This window comes from Petromyzon marinus, chromosome 19 (assembly GCF_048934315.1).
Source record: "Petromyzon marinus isolate PM22_M1 ecotype Great Lakes invasive population chromosome 19, UKy_Petmar_22M1.pri1.0, whole genome shotgun sequence".
NCBI classification, from domain to species: Eukaryota; Metazoa; Chordata; class Hyperoartia; order Petromyzontiformes; family Petromyzontidae; genus Petromyzon; species Petromyzon marinus.
In genome coordinates this window covers 7,965,367-7,991,537 of record NC_133685.1, presented here as the reverse complement: position 1 = coordinate 7,991,537, position 26,171 = coordinate 7,965,367, and the positions used below count along the sequence as shown (strand labels likewise).

General features: G+C 49.2%; 1 protein-coding gene across 6 annotated transcripts in view; it reads right to left on the bottom strand.

Moving 5' to 3' along the window:
- Positions 1 to 26,171, bottom strand: part of LOC116943875 (phosphatidylinositol 5-phosphate 4-kinase type-2 alpha) — a 231,125-nt gene that overhangs the window by 26,437 nt on the left and 178,517 nt on the right. For all 6 annotated transcript variants that reach the window (XM_032957157.2, XM_032957159.2, XM_032957161.2 and 3 more), the window contains 2 exons: positions 12,101 to 12,139; positions 1,929 to 2,042 (listed from right to left, as the gene is read on the bottom strand). In XM_032957157.2, the coding sequence (XP_032813048.1) occupies positions 1,929 to 2,042; positions 12,101 to 12,139 (153 nt within the window). The remainder of the gene's footprint in view (positions 1 to 1,928; positions 2,043 to 12,100; positions 12,140 to 26,171) is intronic.

Genomic DNA, 26,171 nt, shown 5'->3' with positions numbered 1-26,171 from the left:
GGTCATCACAGCATCGCGTTGCATTTCGAGCGATTAATTAATCTGAGCCATTGAAAACCAGGCCAGCGTCTGGCGAGTCATCATCTCTTACACAACGGTGGACCCTGGGCTGACGCGGTTGCAGTGAGAGCGTTATTAATTTTCACAATTCCCTTCCCAGTCACTGCAAAAAAAAACACTAACGGCTGTTGCAGGGATACAGACTGACCCTACCTTTGTGAATGACTGGATGTCAAAACAATAACAGATTGGAAAGTGAGTCCTGGGTCTCGATACAGCTTTCCTGGACAAACAATTCAAGTATCATCATCATCATTATACATAAAGACCGTGTGTTCCCCGTCTTGTATTTTCTAAAATTGGGCATTGGACGTCACCTCGAGCGCCAGAGACGGCGAAGATTTTCCCCTCCCCACCGAGCCACGCGGCGCACCGATTGTCGGTCACTGCCGGGTTATTACTTCAAGGTGTTTTTTGTCCCCCGAGCTGCGCATTGCTGCGAGGCCCGTGCCTGGTGCTGCGCATGAGTGTGTGTGGGGGGGGTGGAGGGGAGCGGCAGGGTAGTGTAGCGGTCAGCGCGCCGCGTTATGAACCTGGTGACCCGGGGGGTTAGATTCCCGGATAACGGGAGATGTATACGCTCACAGTCTCTATGCGGCTTGGCAGGTTAATTCGAGGAGGAGTGTTGTTTGTTTTATCCGCGAGCATGTGTAGTTCGCGCCACGTAGCGACGCGCGTTGTTCCTTGAGTTGCAGCAGTGGCGTAGCGGTCAGCGCGCTGCGCCACGAACCCGGCGATGATGCGTAAACATCGCCACTCGGGAGACCGTGGCGGCCGGGCATGGTGCTGGCCACCCGTGCCCTCGTGTTCCGTGGCGGCCTTCATAGGTGCTCGCTAACAGCACTTGCCCCGAAAGTCTGTTAATGCTACACGGGGGATCTTTGTCTTTGTGGTAGGGGGGGGGAGGGGACATAAATGCTTTATCGATCGGTCACCAATGCTACAGAAAGTGTAGGAAGCAATGAAATAAACTCGGGCGCGTGCAAGACAAAAAAGGTGCTGTGCTGCATAGGTCGGATGTGGCACGACGCTGCGTGTTCGTTGGGGCTATTTGGCATGGGTGAACACGGACGCTCTGTCAGGCACAGCGGGCAGGATATCCCATTCACGATCACGAGCCTTATGGCTTTAAACACGAGGGTCAGGCGTCGGCTCAGTGCACTGGGCCTCTGGGATTAATTTTTTTTCAAGTACAGCAATATCGGAGGGGTTTAAATGACGACGGTTTTAAATTTTGTAGAGCTATTTGAAATTCGCGGGGGGGGGTGGGGGGGTGCGTGGCTCTCTGAGTCAGCCTCTGTCTGCCGAACACGTGAGTGCTGCTTTCCTTTAATATCTCTTCTTAACGAGAGAGCGCCAACCCCTCCGCCATTGAGGCGATGGATCTCGGGACGACAGCGGCCACAGCGACGGTGGCGACGGTGTGGGTGGCGACGATGTGGGTGGCGACGATGTGGGTGGCGACGATGTGGGTGGCGACGATGTGGGTGGCGACGGTGTGGGTGGCGACGATGTGGGTGGCGACGATGTGGGTGGCGACGATGTGGGTGGCGACGATGTGGGTGGCGACGATGTGGGTGGCGACGATGTGGGTGGCGACGATGTGGGTGGCGACGATGTGGGTGGCGACGATGTGGGTGGCGACGATGTGGGTGGCGACGATGTGGGTGGCGACGATGTGGGTGGCGACGATGTGGGAGGCGACGATGTGGGTGGCGACGATGTGGGTGGCGACGGTGTGGGAGGCGACGATGTGGGTGGCGACGATGTGGGTGGCGACGATGTGGGTGGCGACGATGTGGGAGGCGACGATGTGGGTGGCGACGATGTGGGTGGCGACGGTGTGGGTGGCGACGATGTGGGTTTACCTCCACGTCCCTCTTCAGCTTTTCGAGGAAGAGTTTCTTGTTCTCCTCTCCGATCACGATCCTCTGCTTCTCGTTGATGAAGTCGTTGTCTTTGAACGTGGGCAGCTCCTTCGCCTGCGGAGAAAAACACGCACGCACACACACACGAGTGAGTGAGCGAGCGAGCGGCCAAAAACACGCGCGCTATGAGGGCGGAGGGGGAGTGGAGAGAAGGGGGGGGGGAAAGCGAGGTGGTTAGGAACACGCCCATCACTCCCGTGATGCATCGCTGCGGTGACCTGCGCCTGCAACGAGCCCCCCCCCTCTCTCTCGACGACTTATTTACCGCGCTGTGTACGGGGGGGGGGGGGGGGGGGGCGCGCCGTGAATGCCGTGACGCAATCGCAACGCATTACAGGCGAAGGTGTACAGACGGACCCCGATGGGTGCACGTGAGGAAGAGCACACACGCGAGACCGCCTGACAGTGACAAATGTGTGCGCTAGTTGGATGAAGGTCGGCAGATTCGTTTTTATTTTTTAGAAAAAAAAGGTACACACTCCTGCGTTGAACCGAGCGTCGTAATCGGCGCCACTTGTTCCACTCGACTGCATTGGTGACGACAAAGCTTTAAACAAAGGCTGGCACGCCACTGCAAATTACATCCGTTCTGTTTAAATAATTAATTTACCCGAGTCCAGCTCCAACAAAGAGCGAACAATTTGCACAAACACATTGTTGGATGACCGATGTCTGTCAAACCACCCTTGACAGCGCGCAAACATTATACCTACATGCCAGGAATCAAGAGGCCCACTGAGTGATAAACACCCAAAGTAGAGGTGAAATTACAACGTGTGTTTTCGTAGGCGAGGTGGTCAACATCTCATCACCTTGGCGGCCCATTGTTGGCAACGTGGCCCTTTGTTATAACTGAATACAACTGCCACGCCGGGAGATTGAAACTGGCCACCTCGATAGCAAGTCCAATGTGCCAACTATTACCCCGTGGTAGCATCCTTCTCACGGGGTTATACGGTGGACGAAAAAAAACCTTTTAATAGGAATACCGCTGATAAATTTGGGAAATAGTATGGCAATGCAGCATATATTTAACTATAAATACATTATTTTACATCACCAACTCTTGCCTGGAGCGATACTTCACAGGAAACCTAAAGTGTGTAAAAAAACAAAACCATCACGCAGCAACAAAAATCCGAAGCGTGGCTCACGATCCTCGGCGTTCAAGTTTACCTTTCCACGCAGAATCTCACCAAACGCCTAAAGAAAACTAAAAACAAACCAAGAAACTGATTTTATTTTACCCGGTAAGGCCCACTGAGCTATGTAGCTTTTTTTTCAGAAGCGACCTGGCCACAAATGATAGCTCAACACAGCGGCTTATCACGTGGAAAATTATATCAGCCGAATACTCTAAATGCGTGATGTTGATTCTAAATGTGGGGGGGGAAAAACCAGAGGACCTGGAGAAAAATCCATTTGACAGCAGGCGTTAGGGTCGGGATCGAACCCGCAACCTCTTGCAGGTAGTTAACATCTAACAATAATAAAAACTGTATTCCGTAAAAACTTTTGGGGCTGTGGAATGCCGTCGAGTCTCCTCGTTTCACCCGGACTGGGGTCTTCGTTGTTGATGACTCCCAGCTGGATCCCAGACGTGCCACTTTCAAAGCCTGGCGCAAAATCAAGTTCGTGTCGGCGCTTGGCTGGACGGGGCCGTGGCAAAACTCCAGGGGGGTGGGGGGAGATGGGGGGAGGTTGAGGGGGGGCTCAAACACGGCCCCCCGCTCGCCCCCGCACCCACCCCTCTCCTCTTTCAGCTTCACCACGGGCCGGACAGAACCCACCTTCGGCCGTCACGTTAATAACGTCTGCATAATTTATGTCATTTTAAACGCATCATTAAATGTTGAAAAGCCCCACTGACCAGTGACAAATTGGTAATCGGGAGGGCTTTTGCCCTCCACAATAATATAAAACGTGTTGGTTTAATCCCCCCCCCCCTATTAACTTCACGTACGGCAACGTGTTGACTGCACTCGTGCGCGGATGGAAAAAAAACAAGATTAAAATGCTGATAATTACGCAGACACAATGTAGAGCAGTATGTTTTTAATTACACTGAGAGCCAGGAGGAGCACATGGATTAGAGAACACAAAAAGGTTCGATGTATCACATTGACTGTTACATTTTATTGTACTTGTTCAGGATGCATCACTAAATCGACGATGGCAGACGGGCAAGGCGAATGTACGCCGCGATGGGGAGATGTTATCTCCCTCGCCTGGTATGCAGAAGGTCGTGGGTTCGATCCCGAGCCTAACGCCTGTGTATTTGCAGCCTGCAAGTTTTCCCTGCGGTCTGGTGTATTTTTCTCCGGGTCCATCCGGTTTTTCCCTCCACATTTAGAAACATGCCCGTGGAGTATTTGGCCGCCATACATTTCCACGTGATGATAAGCCACTTCGTCGAGCTATTATTCGTGATAGCCAGGTCGCTTCTGAAAGAGCTGCATAACTCAGTGGGCTTTACCTGGCCAAAATGAAATCAAATGAATGAATTGCAGTCAAAGAAGGCAACACGCCTGAAAGAAAGACCACTGCAGAGATGCAGAGAGGAAGTCAGCTTGTGCGCAGGAGCCAGATGGGCCGGTGCTTGGGGGGAGGCCTCCATCCAGTAGCGAATAAGACCACGGTCGATGCCAACATGCAAGCCGGACGCGTCACATTGACCGTCGGGCAGGGCATGTCGCTCGAAGAGATGATCAGAATCAGAATATTAATTTATGCTGGAGGAATCCGATGAGCTAAAAAGCTCGTTTTCACAGATTTTCCAGTAGGGGCACGGGGTCAGGAAGTTCACAACAATTATGGCAGATGGGTTAAGACTAATGACGGCGTGGAACCCAAAGGAGGAGAAACAAGCCCGAGAGGACGTTCAGACGCAGAAATGAAACCGGCTCACGGCGAGGAGAAATTGTTGGGGAGGGCCTTCATCCAGCAGTGATCAATCATGGCTGTTGATGACTGACAAAATAAACATTCATCCCATCGTTGATTCCAAACAGCAGCTCACGCTTGGCAATGTCACTGGATCTTTAATGTCCATTCTGCAGCAGATAATGGATAGCTCGTGTCTTCCGTTTTCTCAAGTTTGGAAAATAAAACACGTAAATGAGCCAAAAATGGAGGTGACAAAAAAATTCCCCAAGCAAGAAAAAGATTCCACCGTGTAGACTATTGGGGCAAGTGCTGTTAGCGAGCAACACCTATGAAGGCCGGCGCGGCACACGAGGGGGTGGGTTGCCAACACCACGCCCGGCCGCTTTTGTCTCCCAAGTGGCGATGTTTACACATCGCACCAGGTACTCATTTGAGGCCGAGGCGACCTAGAGTAGGCCCAGGACCGGTTCAAATAATCGTCACTGGCGTTGGCCGTGAGCGGGAATTGAACTCGGGTCGCCGGGTTCGTGGTGCAGCGTAGCGCTGACCGCTACACTACAGCAAACAAACGCACACGGAGAGTGGTCAAGCCAACGAAAACACACGTTGCGTTTGCTTTAAAGCCTCATGCAAATGTACACATGAACACACTACCCTGTTGTCTATAGAAAACCAGAGCGGGATCTGTGTTTCTGTTAGGGCTCATTTGTGTGGTAAATGCAGGGGACACTGAGAATTAAACCACAAAAAGATGGTTAAGGTGAGATTTTTTTTTTACTTCCATTAATGAGCGAAGCAACTTCCGCAGGGTTTAGTTGCAATCGTTTTGTTTTTTGAAACCCACTTAAAAGATGTTTGCTGCACCGGTGACAATTTTGTCAGACGACAACGATGACGGAGCACCGGCTGCATCCAAACAAAGTGTCAGTGGTGCACGGGGACAAGACCATAAACAACGCAACGCATTCGTCAAGAAGGGTGTGGCCTCGAAAGTAAAAAAAAAACATATCCTGAACGTGCAAATATAACAATGAATATCAATATAACAACGCTGTTACATCTACTGAATCGAGTAATGTTGGCGAAGCTTGTAAACATACTCTTTGGTTCTATTCGTAGACGTTTATAAAAAATAATATTTAAACGTATTTATTACAAAAGCAAAGGAAGGAATAACTTACATGTGCTTGGTGAACTTATCAACCTGTCAGAGACCCGTAGAGCGGTGATTAACTATCGTTCACATGATTATTCTTGTTATTATGCTAGCTTTAACCAGGAAAATCTCACTGAATCCCAAGACTCTTTTTCAGGAGTGTCTTGCCAAGTTTTCGTACTTGCGGGCGATGTTGTTGCTGCTGTGTGTGATCCAAGTTGAAAAACGTGCAAGTAATCTGTTCAGCATTGGGATGTTTGGATAATCCCTGTTACACTGGGTGCCACGGTGGCGAGATGTTAACTACATCGCCGGGTATACAGGAGGTCGTGGATTCGATCCTGACTGATGCCTGTGTATTTGGGAGTTTGCATGTTCTCCCTGTTGTCTGGTGGATTTTTCTCCGGGTCCTCCAGTTTATTCCTTAACATTTATAAACATGTGTTTTAAGTATTTGGCTAATATACATTTCCACGTTATGAGCCACTCCAGTGAGCTATCGTTTGTGGCCATGTCGCTTCCGAGTTTATACGCAGTGTTTTTCTTGTCAAAAAACACTTTTACTAACCTGAATACGTAAGCCAATATGACAGGGAAGTGTAGAGCTTTATAATTGAAAGCCAAATAATCGATTAAGTCATTTCCACTGAGCTATATATATACACCCATTTTTTGCTTGGCTTTCCTGGCATTTTCTGGAAATTTAATTTTGCTTTTATGGACCTTTCTGGCCTTGAAAAGAGCTTACTGCTGCTGCTGCTGTGACACGGCGCTGACATTAGCAGTTAAGATAGGTGGTGGACACTGGCGATATGGCGACACCCTGCCAGTGGGACTTCCAATTACATTTCTCGAACCCCTGGGAAAATGAGACCAATTTGACAAGCAGCAGAGGCGGCTTTGAAAGCCTGTTTCCAGGAAAAGGTCGTTATTCCATTTTGTGGCTGGAAATCAAACCCAATTTATTAAGCTCTGTCACAGGGTGGCTTGTGTAGCCCAACAATGTCACGGTTTTTCGTCTCTGTGCATGGTAAATTCATAAGGCACTCCGGTCATCCTCGTAGCAGCGGCTTTCGGCTAGCCATCCAACAAAGACAGACACCGCATCGCGCGGCGCTTTCAGATGCGCTGCTCCGGCCATCTGGAACGCTCTCCCTTCCGATATTAGGAAGTCACTGGAGCTATGCACTTTTAAACGTAGATTGAAAACCCGTTTCTTTTTAACCGCTTTTTTGTGTTTAGCTTGTCGGCCTTCCCCCGCACCTCTTATTAGCACAGTTGGCTTACGTACGGTGAGAAATAAGTTCAACGTACATACATACACGTATAAGGAACCTATCCGCTTCCTGAGCCCTCTCCCAGCCCCACCATTATAGCAGGACCTGTGGTGGCTATGCACAGTCTGTAATCGAGCACCGTGTAGGCAGCGAGGGTTGGTGGATCGAACGGACGTTACCAACCTCCGTTCACGCGAGCATCGAGGAGCAGCCATATCCTGCCTTGCCAGGAGAAGGCAGTAAAGCAAAGTGTGGCCTCATATAATGTCCCATCTGAACGGGGATAGAGTGTTGCCCCCTCACATGCGCGGGTTTTTCTCTGGCTGCTCCGATTTCCTCCCACTTGAATAAACGTTCATTCCTTGGCTGAAAACACCTAACCCCTTTCCTGTTCCGAGATGTCTGCAAGTTGCAGGGTGGGTGTCCCCCATTTACTGCTGTATCTCGAAACTCGCTAAGCGGTTAGCATAAGATTATTCATTTATTTGGCGTAGCGCCGCTGTTTTTAAAGACACTGTACTCACCGCAGAGAACTGTGGCGACACGACCACTGCACTCTACGATAGCTGGCGCCAAACTGTGCCACACGCTCCCCCCCCCCCGCATTGCCTTTTACTTCAAACTCAGCTTCAATGACATACACGCACGTACATCATTGGAACGGGAAAGGGTGAATACAGAGAGGCCTGCAGAGCTTGAGCCATTGTTTGGTAGCAATGGTTGACTGCCTGGCTGCTGCCTTCCAGCTTTTGTCTGTGGCTCCGCACTAGACAAAATGTACACCTTCTTTGGTTCTTTCGGTAAAGTCACGTAGAATGAGAATAAAATAATAAATTGATAAAATAAAATAACACAATAATATTCTTACGACGTTTCGGCCACAACACAAGCGGCCTTCATCAGGACAGCGCTGTCCTACCAGACAGTCTCGTCCCTTCACCTGATGAAGGCTGCTTGTGTTGTGGCCGAAACGTCGTGAGAATATTATTGTGTTATTTTATTTTATCAATTTATTATTTTATTCCCATTCTACGTGACTTTACCGAAAGAACCAAAGAAAATGTACACGTAACGACCAAAATGTTATTACTAGTATTACATTATTACTCAGCACATTGCGGGTGGGAAGATAAACAAAAGACATACACAAATAAAATTGCAAGGAAGGATCCAGACGTGTGGTCATAGTGCATCATAAAAGGCAAAAAAATACATCGTCTCCACATCACCTGCATGCTGTTATTGGAGCAGCAGTAGCGAGCGAGCGAGTGAGCGAGGGCTACGGCAGCTGTTGTATATCATCACGCTGGCTTGCTAACAACCAATTCATTCCCAAGGAGAGAGCAGCTGCTCGAGCAAAATGTACTTTAACGGCATCGTTCCACAATAGATTTTTCGCTCAAAAGTGAAAGGTGTCAAAAAATTCATCTAGCCAACCCTGCCGGCCAGCGCTACGTGCAACCCCACACGTGCGCACGCATACTCACCATGAATAACAATCGGCCTAATCTGCTCAGATTTTGGAGAGATATTAACTACCTCGCCTGGTGTGCAGGAGGTCGCGGGTTAAATCCCGACCCCCAAACGCCTGCTGTATATTTGCCAAGTTTTTGTAGTGGCGGCCGATGTTGTTGCTGCTGTGTGCGATCCAAGTTGAAAAACGTGCAAGTAATCTGTTCAGCATTGGGATGTTTGGTCAATGCCAGTTACACTGGCTGCCACGGTGGCGAGATGTTAACTACCTCGCCGGGTATACAGGAGGTCGTAGATTCGATCTAGACTGATGCCTGTGTATTTGGAGTTTGCATGTTCTCCCCGTGGTCTGGTAGATTTCTCTCCGGGGTCCTCCGGTTTTTCGCTCCACATTTAGAATTAACATATGTTTAGAGTATTTGCCTGCCATACACTTCCACGTGATAAGCCACGTCGTTGAGCTATCATTTGTGATAGCCAGGTCGCTTCTGAAAAATATCTCCATAGCTCAGTGGGCCTTAACTTAGTAAAATTAAAAAGCTCAATTAAACAGTTAAAAAAACCCCATGCTCTCGTGCCGAGAGTCTAGGATGCACTGGCTAAACCCCAATATTGCATTAGAGAATACCTTACAGGCACTACAGAGAGGAGCGGTGGCATCGTGGTTAGCGTACGACACAATGAAGCCACGTTTATAATCAACATGCGTTTCGAGTATTTGGCTGCTATGCGCTTCCACGTGATGAGCCCCTTTGTTGAGCTATCATTATGATCGCCAGATTGCTTCTGAAAAAAGAGCTATATAGCTGAGTGGGCGTTACCTGGTAAAAAAAAAAAACAATAGTTTAGTTTCAGCCAGGGAAGGGCCGACCTCAGTGGTGAGTGATACCCGAAATGGTCCGGGGCCCACACTTCGCTATTCAGAACAGGAATCTCTATTTAGGCTGGAGGCATCCAATGAGCTACTAAGCTCTTTTTCACATTCGTGATGAAGCAAGATAAAACGCCCCCCCCCCCCCCCCCGTGACCGGGACGATGAATGCAAGAGGGCCTTCATCCATCAATGGCTCGACAAATAGCTATACATTATTAAATGCAATTATTACTACAGGGAAACCTCCCTCGTCAGCACGAGAAGAATGTATGTATCAAGCCGCTGCATAAAGGTTAACCCCCCTCGCAAAATGTAGACTACTCCTGCCCACTTAATTCGAATCCAATGCTTTCGGCAAATGATGGCAAACCGCATTGGAGCACGCGACGAGCAAATGTGCGTAGGCTGGAAAACAACGGGCTTAACAACAACGGACGCGCGCTGCTCACAATCGGTACTGCGCATGCAATGTGCTAGTCACATGACATGAAGTGCAAAGGCATGATTGGGAGGCACACCCCTTCCCGTTCTTTGCGAGCAGCAGCACGCCGCTGCGTCTTGTTAAAATCCTCCACACTCGCGCCGGACAGGTCGGAAGAGGTGGTGGGTACCCACATTTTCCCCCACCAGAAGTAATTTTCAGAGAAATCAATTTCCCGGGGTGTGAGAGCTCTCTGGATCAAGATCGCTTTACTCCCGCTGATCAAAAGTGGATCAGCACCCACTTAAAATGTCACCCTCAATACAAGAGTTAATTCAAGAAAATAAGAAAGTATCAACCCACTTTCGGTTGCGCACTGATTGGCTATTTACGGCGTCAACACTGGGGGGGAACAATACCAAATGACTCTTTTCCAAATCCGCGTAAGTGACATCCTCTCCTGCTACTGCAAACCATAATCAGACTCTTTTAATGATACTGGAGGAATCCGATGAGCTATAAAGCACACAGATGCCCAGTAGGGTTACGGGGTCAGAAAGTTACAACAAAAGAAAAACACGATAGGAGTGCAAAGTATAGGAAAGATACGCAAATCACAAAACAAAACAAACTAACTGTTTTAAATTAAAAACGTAAATCCCACAGAGCCACTAGCTTCTTCTGCAGAAGCGACCTGGCCACAAATAAACTCCAGATAACCGCCATGGCTTCGACGCCAACGAATATCACGCGCAGGCAACGGGTGTACACGGGCGAGTTTCACCGGAAGGAGAATTGCACTCCACACGGACCAGCAGCCTCACCACCATCCGCTGGCTTGAGGAAAGGCCCCGCGCGCTGAGCTACGTAGCTCTTTTTCAGGAGCGACCTGACGACAAATGATAGCTCGAAGAAAGCGGCTTTATCGCGTGGAAATTGTCACCGACGCGCAGAGCGGCCTCGTCATCTGCCGATCACCACCCGGGGGAGAGGAAGTGAAGAGGACCCGACCGAAACGTTTGAGTGAGGAGGATTTTCCCGGCGCCTGGGGGTGACACGGTTCTCACGGTCGCACGCAGAGCTCTCCGGCGGGCTATTCTTTGCTCAGGTCACGTGCCGTTTGGCGCGCGATATCCGGATCACGCCGGTCGGGAGAACTCAACCCAACACCCACCCATTCAGTTGCCGACGAAGTTGCCGGCACGCGGAGCGTAACGTCACCGGCAGGGATACACACCGCAGACCTCAACCATCCCTCCGCCCCACCCGCGCTGGGTTCTGCAGAAGCCGCGCGTTATTCTCAGCAAGTAAACTATCGTAGTAATAATTGCATTTGAATAATGTATAGCTCTTTGTCGAGCCACTGCAGAATAAAGGCCCTCTTGCCTTCAACGTCGGGTCACGGGGAGCCGTTTATCTTGCTTCACCACGAATGTGAAAAAGAGCTTCGTAGCTCAGTGGATTCCTCCCATCTAAATAGATTCTGGTTCGGTATAGTGGCGGGTGCCGAACCATTTCAGATACTACTCGCCACCGATGTCGGCCCTTCCCTGGAATCGAACTCGGTTTGCTGGCTTAAACAATTTTTATGTTATTTTATCAGGTAAGGCCCACGACTCAGCATATATGGCTCTTTTTGACAAGCGACATGGCTAACACAAATGACAGTCCAACGAGGTGACCTATCTCGTGGAAATGTACAGTAGCCAAAATACCACTGAACGTGTGATGTTGATTCTAAACGTGGAGGGAAAAACCGGGGGACCCCGGAGAAAAATCGAACACGACCACGGGCAGAGAGAGAGAGACACGCGCAAACTCAAAATATACAGCAGGCGTCAGGGGTCGGGTTTTGAACCCACGACCTCCTACATACTGGACCAGGTAGTTAACGTCTCCCCACCGCGTCGCCCTTGACGGAGGAGTGCCCGCACGCCGCGGGGTTTGTGGTGGAACGCACCGTCGCAAAAAGTTTCTCGGGGTAAAAAAACAACAAAACCGACAACAACCATGAACCGTGCTCACCTTCTCTTTCTCACTCGCTTCCCTTGCGACCGTGGAGCCCTGAAACGACACGGGAGGGCGGGGAGGTTGGGGGGGGGGGGGCAGAGCACACATGGTGAATTGCGCGCCACCTCGAGTCGTGTTCCAGCTTGTTCCGTCGGATGCTCCAGCGGCAGCGAGGGCAACGCGTGAAATGTCGGACGCAAACAAAAAAAAGAGCGCGGGGGACGGCTGGCTCGGGGAGGGCGGGCGGGTTGGAGAGCGATGGACGATGGCGGCGGGGGAGCTAAGCCAAAACAGCAGAGCGGCAGGCAGGCAGGCTGGCTGGCTGACTGCGAGTGGCCTATCAAGCGTAAAAAAAAAAAAAGGAACACGTTTTAAACCTCCATTAGTGGCTCAATAGTCATTAATGGTTCTGCGGCAGTCGACAAATTATCGTCTGCCCCTCCACGTAAAATGGGGTCAACCTATATAACCGTGGCAACCGTGCAATCTCGAGTAACATTTTCTCAAATATATACATAAAATAAGTTAAATAAAACGGACCGCAACACCGCAGGGATGTAAATACTGATCGCAATAATGGGTCAGTGGCAGAAAGAAACTGATATGGATTTTGTCAGAAAAGCTTTACAATCCACATACACACATACAGCCTACATGACGCCCCGTGACGATAGAAACAAAGTGCTGTATGCTGCCAATCACACACCAGCATTCTTCATCACATGTGAGTGGCACAGCACCAATCGAAGGTGCCTGCAGCAGAATTTGTGAAAGCAGCGTCTCAAGATGACCACTTCCGCACCTCATCAGGTAAATGATGATGCGAATTTGTTGTTGCACATGCACAATGGCTGTAGGCGCGTCCCCCTCCCCACACACACATTGTTTTGCATCTTGTTAGAAAACTCGCCGTTTTATGGCCCTGCACTACAATTCCACGATGATGACGGCGTTGAGATTGCAACTTCGCGCGTGAAGAATCAGAAACCCAATATTTATTTAGACTGGAGGAATCTGATGAGCTGTAAAGCTCTTTTTTCACAGACGTCCAGTAGGGACGAGTACAAAAACGTAACAACAACAGTACAAAAACATGAGCGTAGTACAAAAACAAGCTCCCTGTGCTGCCATCTCCTCGAAATATTCTTACGAGATTGGCTTTCACAGACCACACACCATCCACAACCGCATGCAAACAGCCACGTATATAAAACTATTAACTTTTTTTTTATTTCACCAGGTAAGGCCTGCTGAGCTATATATATAGCTCTTTTTCAGAAGCGACCTGGCCATCACAAATGATAGCTGAAACGAAGTGGCTTATTACCTGTACATTTATAGAAGCCAAATACTGTAAACACGCGTTAATTCGAAATGTGGAGGAAAAAAATGGAGGACCCGGAGAAAACCCACACGACCACATGAAAACCCAAAACATACAGCAGGTGTCAGGGTTGGGATCGAACCCATGACCTCCTGCATACCAGGCGAGGGAGATGACATCTCGCCACCGTGGCGCCCCTATATAACAGTCATCGCAACGGGGGGATGGGGGTGGCCAGCCTCTCCACAAGATGACTACTGTTGACGTCCTGACCACAGTTGGCTCTCATGGGCTAACCAAGCGTCCCACAAAGGAGTGTCGCAGCCGTGCGGTTGTGGCCCTGTTGGCTGCACATGTGAGGGTTGGTGGATCGCACAGATGTTTTTTGCGAAACACCATTAATGAAGGTTTCGAGGTGTCATACACACTCTGGCTTGTCAGGAGAAGGCAGTCCAGCAAAAAATGTGGACTCCACCTGGTCCATTTGCATGGCATAGCATGTTTTCCACTCGCATTCGTGGGTTTTTTTCCAGGTGCTCCGCGTTATTTTTCATTCCATATGTGAGCACTCATTAATTGGCTGAATTATTCTTTGGGTCTTTCGGTAAAGTCACGCAGAACGACATGTTTTTGTGTTTCTACGTGACTTTACCGAAAGACCCAAAGAATATGAATTCCTGCAGTCACGAAAGCTTTAAGTCAAGATTTAATTGGCTGAAACACCTTAACAAAAAAAGGACTGCAGTGCTTGGGCAATCAATGGTGCTGCCGGCTCATCGCGCGGTTGCCTTCCTGATTGCCTGCAGTTCTTCTCTGCGTGAGCGAGCGAAAAGCACTCAGTGGCACATTACAAGCTGATATCATTGCTCATTTTACTCACTCCGAGACAACTCCTGGCCGGGATTTGAACTTACTCGCAACCTTCTGGCTGTGAGCAGAGCGGTCTGGGCAAAAACCGCTGCCCCAGACGGATAAGAAACACTGACAACAAGCACGTGGAGGCACACCATACTTAAACAGTGTTTACCTGGCTGATTAGAAGTAATTAATTGGCACCGAGCGGATCAAGACCTTGGAAGTAATTACGGCAAGGGCCTTAACGGCAATGCACGCACCCCGCCACGCACGGCTCCATTGACGACACCGCCGCCACCCCGGGCGGACGAGTGGGGCCGCGGCGAACTGCAGCCCCCCCCCCCGCCCCCCAATCCAGCCCCCTGCTACCCCACCCCCACTTCGCGCCCGAGGGAATCGCTCGCGGGCAGGGTTTTCTGATTGACACGGGGACGGGTGCACCGGAAAATAAATAATTCAGCGTGCCATTAAGCGCTGTCCCCGAATAGCCCCTGCGGAGCACGGCCACCGGGAGCCAAAATCCATCTCGCAGAATATTTATCAACGGCACTGGAGCTCGCCCACGGAGATTAGCGGCAATGTCTTAATTTTGTTGTCGAGTGGCCTATGAATGGCAACTATTGGGAAGATTCAGCTCGAGGTGATTTAGCCGCTCGATGGCTTTGCCCGAGAGTTGCCGTAACGCAGATGCACCTACTCGCCCAGTCACCCACCTAGTCATCCACCTACTCAGCCACCCACCCACCCACCGCCGTCACCTGTAGATTTGGGACGGTGCGATGTTACGTGGTCCATGGTTTGGTGATCGTAGCCACAGTTACACACAGCAGGGAGAGCCTCGGATTTTCCGCTTGTGTATTTAGGTGTCCGCGTCCCCCCCTGGTTCGCACGGATCCAGTTAAGCACTGCGTGTTGTTTCCGCGGGGGGATTTTTAAATGCCAATCGATGTCCTCGGTGCGCAGCTCACACGATCGTGGTGGGAGGTAAGGATTTTATCAGCCGGGGTTGTACGTAACCACCGGTGTGAAGGCATATTAGTTCCATTGGTGCCCTGAAGAAGGATCGTGGCTCACAACGTTAGCCAACGCACAGCGAACGCTTCTGTTAAAAAGCAGTGGTAATCGCGAGAACGATGAGGTTTTAGTGTCAATGATGTGGTGTTCGTATACACTTGGAACACACCGCATTTAAGGGACTGACAAAAAACACGTAACGTAGAGGAAATTATTAATAATAAAGGTTTTTTTTTGTGTTAGAACGTGTTATTAACCCACCACCACCCGACACAACCAACCAGTAAGGTTTGTCACGTAAACAAAACATTTCAATTAGTTACAACTTCAGTCCAACGGTGTGTTGGAGAGTAAAGCCACAGCATTTACAATTTCAGTACGACTTTTCGCTGGTAATTACATCCAGCTTAATCGGGCAATCTTGCCAGCATTGTGTCGGGTGGTAGCGGGTTTGACGACACATTTAAATTCACGCAATCTAACCCAAAACAAAAACTTTATTACGGATAATATTGGTCGCGAAATCCTACCTGTTGAACGTTGAGGAAATTATGCGTGCGGCTGCTGGGGGTGTGAGTGCATTGCACCGTGAACCCGGCTACCTGAGTTCGATTCCAGGCAACGGCGAACGTTGGTGGTGAGTGACACCTGAACCTGTCCGATGGCACTGCCCACCCCCTCCCCTGCCGCCCCTTTTACCAACCCAGACTGATCGGCCGTGCGTAGCCAACCGTGCTAATCGGAGGTGATGACACAAGGCCAAACAGCATTCCCCTGGCCAAACTGGGTGGAGGAGGCCTTCGTCGAGCAGTGGAGTGACAATTATCTAGTTAATGTAGCCTCTTACGTTTGACTTGGTTTAAATCACCTGAAATTCCCCGACTCTTATGGATGTGAATGTAGCTCCTCGAAAGTAAGGCCTGCTTTGACATGTGCTTTAGAAACACAAGAAATATTGAACTTTTTTATGTGTGTGTGCAAAGAAGCATGGGGAGATGCATCATTTGAATAACAGCGAGACAGAAATAGGAATGCACGAATTAGAGACGTAACGGACAGATGGGATGGTGGATGATGGTCGCAGAAAAATAACGGCGCAGCTTCCAAAAGAATGGGACGTAGCGTCCGAGAGACAGCACGTCCGCCATAGAGATGGAGCGTTGAAATCAGTTACTGTGTGGGTGCCAAGTGAATTAGAGTACATCGCCAAATCGTGAGAGGTAGCGGATGCTCGGGCAAGCCCTATGTGCAGCAGTGGAATGACCATGGATGATGATGACGATGACAATCATGATGATAGTTTCGGGCCCAGAAGCCAATGACTGGGCTGTATGTACGTATGTTGAACTTCTCTCGCACTGTACGTAGCCAACCGTGCTAATATGTTTCAATGAATAATTTACGTATTTATTTTCAGTGACTTGATTACCATTTTCTATTTTGCACTCCTATCGCTTTTTTGTATCGTTGTAACTTGCGGTCCCGCCACCCACACGGGACATCTGTGCAAAAGATATTCATAGCTCGCCGGTTTCCTTGTGCAGTTTAAAATTAAGATTCTGATTCTAATCTTCCGAGGTGCAAGCTCCCATTTCCGTTGATGCGGGTGGGATCGGCGCTCGAGATGAATATCTCCACGTTGAGTAAGCGGTGTGGGCTTGATGGCGGGGGGGGCGGGGGGGGCAGGGGGTGGGGGGCAGCACACTTCCCACTGCCCTCACCTGCTGCAACGACGGCACCCCTCAACGGCAAAGCTCCCTCCTCGGCTCATTAGGTGCAACTCTCAAGGTTTGCTCACGACACCGAGAGCTATCGTCCCGACTGCATCTGCCGGCTGCACCACGCGGTGGAGATTTGTCCTCTGGATTAGCAGAGGGCAGTCAAACGAGTGTAACCTTTGACCTAGACGGGTGCCAAGCTGGTGGGTGGGCGGCTCGCTAGCAGCCCGAGTCAATGTGGCCGCGTCCCAGTTTCGACTGAGCCCAGCTGAGTTAGGAGCGATGTGTTGCCTCAATAGGACCACACCTCAGCTGACTTTCAGACCGAGGGTGGCGTCTGCTGCATGGCTGCTCAGATGAAAATCACTGGTGGTGTTTTTTGGGAGCATTTGGTCAGAGTCTCCAATCAAATTAAATCACCTGTTGAGGGTGTCAGTCACACTCTCGAGCTTTTGGGCCCTGTGCAGCCTGGGGCGATGTGTCATCTGCACAAATGAACTTGCGAGATGATGTACATGGCAGATCACTTCTCTATGTGTAATAGTGACGGATACATGAGAACACAGTGCCACGAACGGACAAAGAGGCTGGTTCTAAAGCCACAGAGGTAAACACTATCGTGCAAAACTTTTCCGAAAGGTGGCGAGACGCGACCCCTGTTGGGGTCAAGTGTCGAGTAGTCGAGAGCATCCGCATGGCTGTGAGGCCAGAGGCAAATTTGAATACATTAGAGTCAAGAGAGTTCTGCAGCCAGTGGTGGAAATTCGACATTCGTATGGCAAGGGTGGGTCTATCCATAGGAGAACTACAGCTGACTCCCCCGCGCCGTCAATTAGCACGGTTGGCTACGTACATACATGCGTACATACAAAGTGGTACTAATTGTATTGACCCCGAGGGATGTTGGGCAGAGCCAACTCCCCACCAGGTGCTCTAACTCCCAACGTTCCGAGCCGCTCGCTCCACCACTGAGCCACCTGGACAGTTTTGTATCTTAACCCATTGGAAGGCTGATACGCTCAGTCAACCCCCCCCCCACACACCCCCCCACCCAAATCAGGAATTGAACTCGCGACCCTTCCGACCGCGAGTGCTTCTCGCTTTACCGCTGAGCCATCTTGGGCTGGTGGGCCGCATACCGAGTTGGCTGGCCCGGCCTTGACAGCCGCCTCATCCAGGGGTCGCCGACCTGCGGCGGCTCTTTGCTAAAACATGTTTTTTTTATTACGATTTTTATTTTAACCAGGTAAGGCCCGCTGAGCTATGCGGCTCTTTTTCAGAAGCTACCTGGCCATCACAAATGATAACTCAACGAAGTGGTTTAGCGCGTGGAAATTTGTAGCAGTCAAACACTCTAAAACGCGTGATGCTGATTCTAAACGTGGAGGGAAAAACCGGGAGGACCCAAAAAAAAATCCACACGACCGCGGGGAGAGAAAGACACGCAAACTCCAAATAAACAGGCGTTGGGATTGAACCCACAACCTCCTGTATACCAGGCGAGGTAGTTAACATCTCGCCACCACGGCACCCCCAAATGTCATGCAGAATCCCACATGGGGCCCCCTTAAATCCACCTTGCTCGTGCCCGTTGCAGCAGCCTCTTTTGCGCAATGTCCGGAGAAAATTTCCCCTTGGCAAAAAGTGGTTCTGTCGGGATAATTGGCACAACCATAGGAATGTGGAATTTCCATCGCCGAGCGAGGACAAGACACCAAGGGCAGGTGCACACGGAGTCGCTCATTTCGATAATGAGATCAGAAAACATGAATCTTGATTCCCCTCCACCCCCCCCCCCCCCTTAATGTGATTGCTGGCTCCACTTGATGTCTCGCTAAGTGCACTGTCTGGCTTCGTGTTGAACAGCGCTATCAGATTGCACCACTGCTTAAGAAACAGCAAATCAAAGTGACCCTTTCCCTAACAATGCCAAATATTTTACCTGACATTTAGGTTTCCAACGACGACCTTCATGGCGGTGGTGGAGGAGGGAGGGGGCTGGGAACACAGGCAGAGGGGAAAAAAGAAAAGGGGGCAAGTGCAACAGCCAAGGTGCGCTGTTGTGTCCTGAGTTGCCTTATGACTATGCTGTAAACTGGACTACTATATAATACAATATTATACCCTCCAATCTAAACTACATGGCATAACATAGACAAATTCCACCTTTGAATTATACAATGCGTTACTTTACACTACCCTATAATTTAGATTATAAACTATTAAACTTGTGATATTACACTATGTCTTATTCTATGAACCCAACTATATACCACACTGATGTACATTCACGATGCAATTACGATGCTATATATTGCCTCATGAGTTATTGTCTTATTTTATTTTATTCCCATTCTACGTGACTTTACCGAAAGAACCAAGAAGATTAATCATTGCAGTCAGGAAAGCTTTAAATCGAAATTATATTCATATTGTTTTTTTCTTCCGATGAATGAGCATTTACACGTGGGAGGAAACTGGAGAGCTCGGAGAAAACTCAGGCGTGCGAGGTGGCAACGCTCTATCCCGTTCCGATGGGAGTCCACGAAAAAGTACCCGCAGCTGAACACCATCACCTCCAGGGTTGACGAATTGCACTAAAATCTGCATCTTAAGAATATTGCCCTGCAGAGACGTTCTAAGGACCTGCCGTGGACTTTCGGTTCATTCTTTAAGCATCACGCTTGTGACCCAACTGTCACAGGACGGATCGGGAATGCATTGTGCTTATCTAGATGCATGGACTGAGAATAATAATTATATCATCATTAACACTGCATAACTAATAATAGTAAATGTGTGGGGCTATGGCCCTGCGTAACAGCAGCATTTAGTATTGATAGCAGAGATGTCTTTGCAGCCTGCGATTTTTTTGCGGCCACGAAGAACACAAGATCAAGATGTCATCATGGCCAGAGCCATTGGATTACACCACCACCACCAGCACCTCCTCCTTCCCACACCTCCAAGATCCACCCTGACAGTCTCCCCACCCTATGATCAGTGACCGTGTTCTCATTCCTAAGAACGTAGCCACAGATATTTTATTTGTGATATATCAACTGCAGTTGTGCGAAGGATCCACTGCACGACGATGATTTTTGTTATCAGACCGAAATCACGAGGAGTACTATCCCTTCGGTCGCACAGCGATGATACACTCCCCGCTACTGCTCCTGAAGCGGCTATCTGGCTTGACCACCTGAATGTGAAATTGTACTTGTTGCTCTGCATCTACATCAGCAGCCGTACGGAGGAGGAGGAGGAAGAAGAAGAAGGTGGTCCCAGAGGCAAGGTCTGGTTTTAAAACCGGGAGGACTTTGCGGCAAGCTCTCCTGCTTTACGGGGGGGGGGGGTGAATTTCATGCTTTAAATCCTCAACACGTGCGCTCCCGGACAATGTGTTGAGAGAGTATTATCATCAGACAAATCGTGCCATCTGCCAGTATGTGGGGGGCATCAAATATTGTTGGCGATAGAAAGGAAATGAACAAGAGAGCATTCGCAGGGCTACGGTAAAGGAATCTGCGGCGATGTCTATTCTGACTTGCCTGTGCCGTGGGGGGGATCCAAAGCTGCAGGGAGAGGCTTGCCTCTCCCCATGCATTATCTCCTCGCCGCTGAACGCCAATTTTGAGGTCTGCCAGCCACGAGAGGACCTCAGGAGAGAGTTTGTGTAAGTGTTGCTATTCCTCGTTTGAAAGAGCGCAGACTACGGTGGTTTACATTGTAGTTGCATGGCCACAATGGCACTACTTAACAGAAACCATCATGCAAATTCCAATCAGCCTCGCAACAGCAGATTTTGGCTAGCTATCAACCAAAGACGGACACCGCATTGCGCACTTTCAGATGTGCTTCTGCGGCTGTCTGGAATGCTCTTCGTTCCAATATCTGGAAGCCACTGGAACTATGCACTTTAAAAATGGAGACTGAACCAAATATCATGCCGGTTAGATGTACTAATGTCTGATATGACTGCCGTTGACAATTGCACCCAATAAAAAGAGGTGGAACGCGCTTTTGGTGTTTTTTTGGAAGGATTTGGTCGGAGTTTCCCGTGCCGGCCAAAACGCCTCCAATCAAGTTGGATCAGCCGTGAGAATATTGTTAATGTTTACTCTTTGGTTCTTTTGGTAAAGTCACGTAGTTAGAAATACATTAAAATTAAACAAATCACGACGTTTCGATTGCAACACAAAGCAGTTAAGGTTTTACCTGGTTAATAACATCCTTCCAATGATTGCTCAAATTGCTCTATGGTTGTGTCTATCATATCTGCTGGGTACTAGTCTATTTTTTTCCGAGTTAATTTCCCCCCGCATCCCCAGCTTTCTCGGCCTCCCGCTTTCAGCACCGCCCACGTCGCCCCCCCCACCCCAAGCCTCACGTCCCCTCTCCTAACGCTCACGCAGCGCTCCCCTCCCCCTACAGCGCTCCCCCCCCTCTCTCTCCCCCCTTGCCCCTCCTCCCTCTCTTACCTATATAACCTCTTGCCACGGCAGCTCTCCCGCCTACTTCAGAATTTTCTTGCTGTGGTTTTCCCACCTGATGATGATCGCTTGTGTTGCAATCGAAACGTCGTGATTTGTTTTATTTAAATTTATTTCTACCTACGTGATGACTTTACCGAAAGAACCAAAGAGTATGGATTCCTGCAGCCACGAAAGCTTCAAATCAAGATTATTATTAATGTTCTCGAGGTCCGTGCCCTGTGCAGCATGGGCTATGTCATCTCCATATATGAACTTGCAAGATGATGCACATAGCAGGTGATGTAAAGATATATAGATGTTAAATAGTCCACAATAGAGGTTTTTGAGTTAGATCGCATGAATGTAAATGGTATGGTGATGAATCTAGATGATTAACTGTGAGCAGGCAATATCAGGCATTGCAATTTCTTGCACACAAAAACGGAATGATAATGTGCATGCATAATGTATGTGCATCGCGCATGCGAACTGTGCATGCACATTATGTATGTTGATTACCCTATGAATAACCCAACCGGTAATGGATATCCATTGTAATTTATATACATGCATTAACCCCCACCCACTCTGGTTGGCTCAAAAGTGACGACATCACATTTATCCCTCTATTTAAGAATGAAACAGGAGGATTACTCCACAACTCTGGCTGCCGCCTGATGAGGCTGGTTGTAATTACCGGCGAAACGTGGAATCCGAATGGGAAATGTTGTGGGTTTACTCTCCAAAGCACTGGTGTGCTGAAGTAGTAACGAATTAGCATGTTTTATTTACATGACAAACCTTACTAAATGGCTGTGTCTGGTGGTGGCGGGTTTAACAAAGAAAGAACATTTACGTGATCTAACCCAAAAAACCTCTGTTATGGATAGTATTGGTCGTGAAAGCCTACTACGTTTTAGATGTTCAAGAGTGATGGTGCTCGTGCTGAGCCTTGAGGGAGGACATTTTTCCTAATCCTTTTCCAGCTGTGTTCACCCAGCGAGGTGACAGTACCATACGTGTCAACCCATACGGTTTACCCGTATTCTTGTACAGGCAAATTGAGTTTTCAGGTCCATACGGCGTACAGACGTTTCAATACGAGCATAAAAGACATGTTTTGTCGATTTGTTTGTTTCTCCCTTGTGATGGGACGTTGTAGGATGAACGTTGAGATTTAAAAGGGGCACGGGGTGACCAATAAGGTCTGAACTGGTCTGCAATGAGGTAGGGCACTGATAAGGGGTTGACAGGTATTGAATACGGTTGCGGAGCATCATGTCGATTGGGTGAACAGCAAGAATGGCATCCGATGATTTTTCGCCATCTCGAGCAGCAGGCCGTGATGCCAAACGTTGCGTCACCGGCGGCAGCGGTGGAGATGCTGATCATTGCTGTGTTAACTTTTAGGTGTTCACGCTGGAACCAGTTTCGAAGAGGGTGGTGAAGGCAACGGGCCGTCCGCAGCGGCCACGGTCCGGTTCGACGTCCGCTCTCGCTCGGGAGTCGGTTGGGCGTGGATAATGGGGGAGAGTCCGTCAGGCATTCCGATGGATTAATCTAATGCAATGCAAATCTCACCAATACCCACGATTTGCGTCTCCCCCTTTCTTACATCGTTTCGCAAATGCGTCGCCACTTCATTGCTAGCGCCGCAACCCACACACTTACGTCCGCTGACAGCGTCGTCCGTCCTCTCTCGTCGCCTCTCGGCCTCCGCCTCCACCCACCGACTATAGCCTGTAAATCAAGCCGACTACTGACGTCGTTTCCATATTCGTCGTCGCGCCTTTCAGGAACGCATTCACGACGAACATCCTTTTGCCAATGCGGCGCCCTGGTCAGGAACGGCGCCAGATGCCACCGCTGGCGTAAAATAATAAAATAAAAAACAACACAGCGTGAAGCTGGCGTGACCGCGACAGATACGCAGCACGCGAGCCAAGCGCCGGTCCTCGGGCGAGAAGCACAACAACCGCTTGTGGGGTGATTTATATTTGTGAAATCCTGCGTGCGTTTTGCCCTGATATTCACAATTTGGATGATATCAATTTTAGTCCAAGGAGTGCGGTCGGCGTCACACCGAGGCAACGCGTTTCTTCGTACCTCTTGCAAATCGGTGAATGGCCGCACACCTTTGAGAGTAGCCCGCAGAAAACGACATCACAGAAGCACTTCCAAGGTCCCCTTAGAGTGGCCCCTTATCCACACTGAGGGCACTCCACGTTGCCAGGCACCCCTGCTATTATTCATTCTCTGGTCGCCAAACTAACATTAAACGAAAAAATGTATTCTCACACCAAGAATTAAACGAATTTCAAAGGAGAATATTCTGTTCAGCCATGGGTGACCTGGGCTGAATCCGTAAACGGGCTACACTTGAGAATCTAGTTTAACCAAGGGGCTGCTGTAACCCAGATTCGAACCCAGGTTCTCAACAGCGCCGGCTCCGTTGCTCTGACCGACGAGGCAGCCCCCTCCCCCGCCCCACACACACGAAGCGCTCTCACGTCACATTTACAAAAAAAATATTTTTCTCCCTGGCTTCCCGAGATTGGAACATTTCAACTAAATCTTTACAGCTCAAAAAAAAATCGTCACTCCAACCCGAGTTAAGTCGTTGAAATTACTTGGCGCTAACACATCCTCGGAACCGTGAAAAGCCCAACCCCCCCCCCTCCCCGGGTGATTTAAAATAAAGCTGCGCAATAAGTGCCGCAATTATCTCTTTTTTTTAAATGGCAATTAAGCTATCTTTCCCAGTCACCATCATTTCTGAGGCAATAAATGTAATAATTACTGCCAAGTGCTGCTTCGGGTGGCGGGGTGTGACACGGAATGTGCAATGGCTTAAGCTTAATGGGGCACGCGCATGCCCAGCACATTCATTAATCGAGCATCAAGCATGGCATGCGAGGACAGGTGTTGTCAAGCACAACACAGCCCATCAACCCGGTTTCTTTTATTGAGCTGAGACTTCGTCCACTATATATACACACACACACCAACGACGCAAGCTAATTATTTAACCTTTTGCTGTAACCATGCTTTTGAGCGTAGCATAATTACACTCACGACCGCAACGTATTAGGGGATGATAGTTCAGGAAATGGGAGCAAATTTTATAATTTTAAAATACAGAAAAACCTCACTATAACCGAAATAAATAAATGCGGATTTTAAAATATACCGAGCAAAAACTGTGACCATAACACCGGTAAGGGGCGGGGTGTATATAGCTCGCTCTATAGAGCCCTGCAATCGCTTGTAGGATGGACAACAAAGAAAATCAAAAGTGCGTTGTTAGGAAAAAAATAGAAGGAACCGGAAAGAGAGGAAGACCTCACTGAGAATGGCTTGATGATGATGACGACGACAATGACAACGACATAAGAGATTGGTGCCAGAAAGATGTGGCCACTACTTGTGCATATTCCCACAATACAGAGCAAAGTGAAAAGAAATGACAAAACGTGCAGTGGACACCCATGGGCTATCTTCCTATGGATCGTGATGAGGATGATGATGATGATGATGACGAATCGCTTGTTCACACCGTTGCTGGCAAGAGGATCTCCTGTAGAGGAGGCTCGTGAGGCGATTCGTATTTGGCCAATTGTTCCGTGCCGACCAGCAGTCTTCGATGGGGGTCGGGAGAACCGGCACGTGACCTGCTGGTTGGCGAACTCTGGGGGACCAATTTACGAGCGGTGGCTGGACAGAGGCAGCGGGGTGCACTGAAGAAACTTGCCGGGCGATCGAAACGGCGACCTCTGGATTGCAAAGTGAAACATTACAAAGGATGTGAATTGAAAAAATTTTGTTTGAAATTTTCAAGTAACCAACTGTAAAACACACGATTGAACGGTTGTACATTCACTCAAATGAAATAAATACGAAAAGAACACAAGCCATCGTCATCAGGAGGAATGCTGCTGAATGCAGTCGTACTTGTTTGTTATTTGTTTGTTATTTTCTTTGAACCTATCTACGTGACTTTACCGAAAGACCCAAAAAGAACATGAATTCCTGCAGTCACGAAAGCTTCAAGTCAAGATTTAAAGCTAAAAGTTTGAGGAAATAGTTATTATCATCATTCAATTAACATCAAACATTACACTGGAATAAAATTACTGTGGTGTCTTGCTGATTGCCTTCCAAAGCCAATTGCCGTTTAACGCTCCGAGGCTTCTTGGCTGAAACAACCCCGCACAGACGCGACTCTCCCGAGCGAAAGTTTTAGATTTAATTAGGTAAGCATTTACCTTTAGAATACTAATCACAACGCCTGTGAACACACGGCAACCCGGAGGCACGGGACTAATTATGACCGTGCGGTTGCGATTGGGCACGGCGAGGGAGATGCGTCAGGAACGGTGAACACCTAAACACAACCCCCGCAACCTGCGATTAGCGCGGTTGGCTATGCGTGGTGCAGAAGGAGTTCAACATACAGCACATACAGACAACCGCAATGACCCCAAGCTGTGATTGTACAGAATGAGAGGCAGGCTCGAAAAAGATAAGAGGAACAAAAATAGGGTGAAACGGACAGAGGAGGGAAAGCGACGGCGCAACGGGACAGCCGGCAAAACACATTAACCGCAAACGTCTGCAGCACCGAAGCCCAAGCCGGCGGGGGTGCGTGCTGCGGTGAGGCCCACGGGGAGCCACGGAACGCGAGGGGCCCGACTGACACA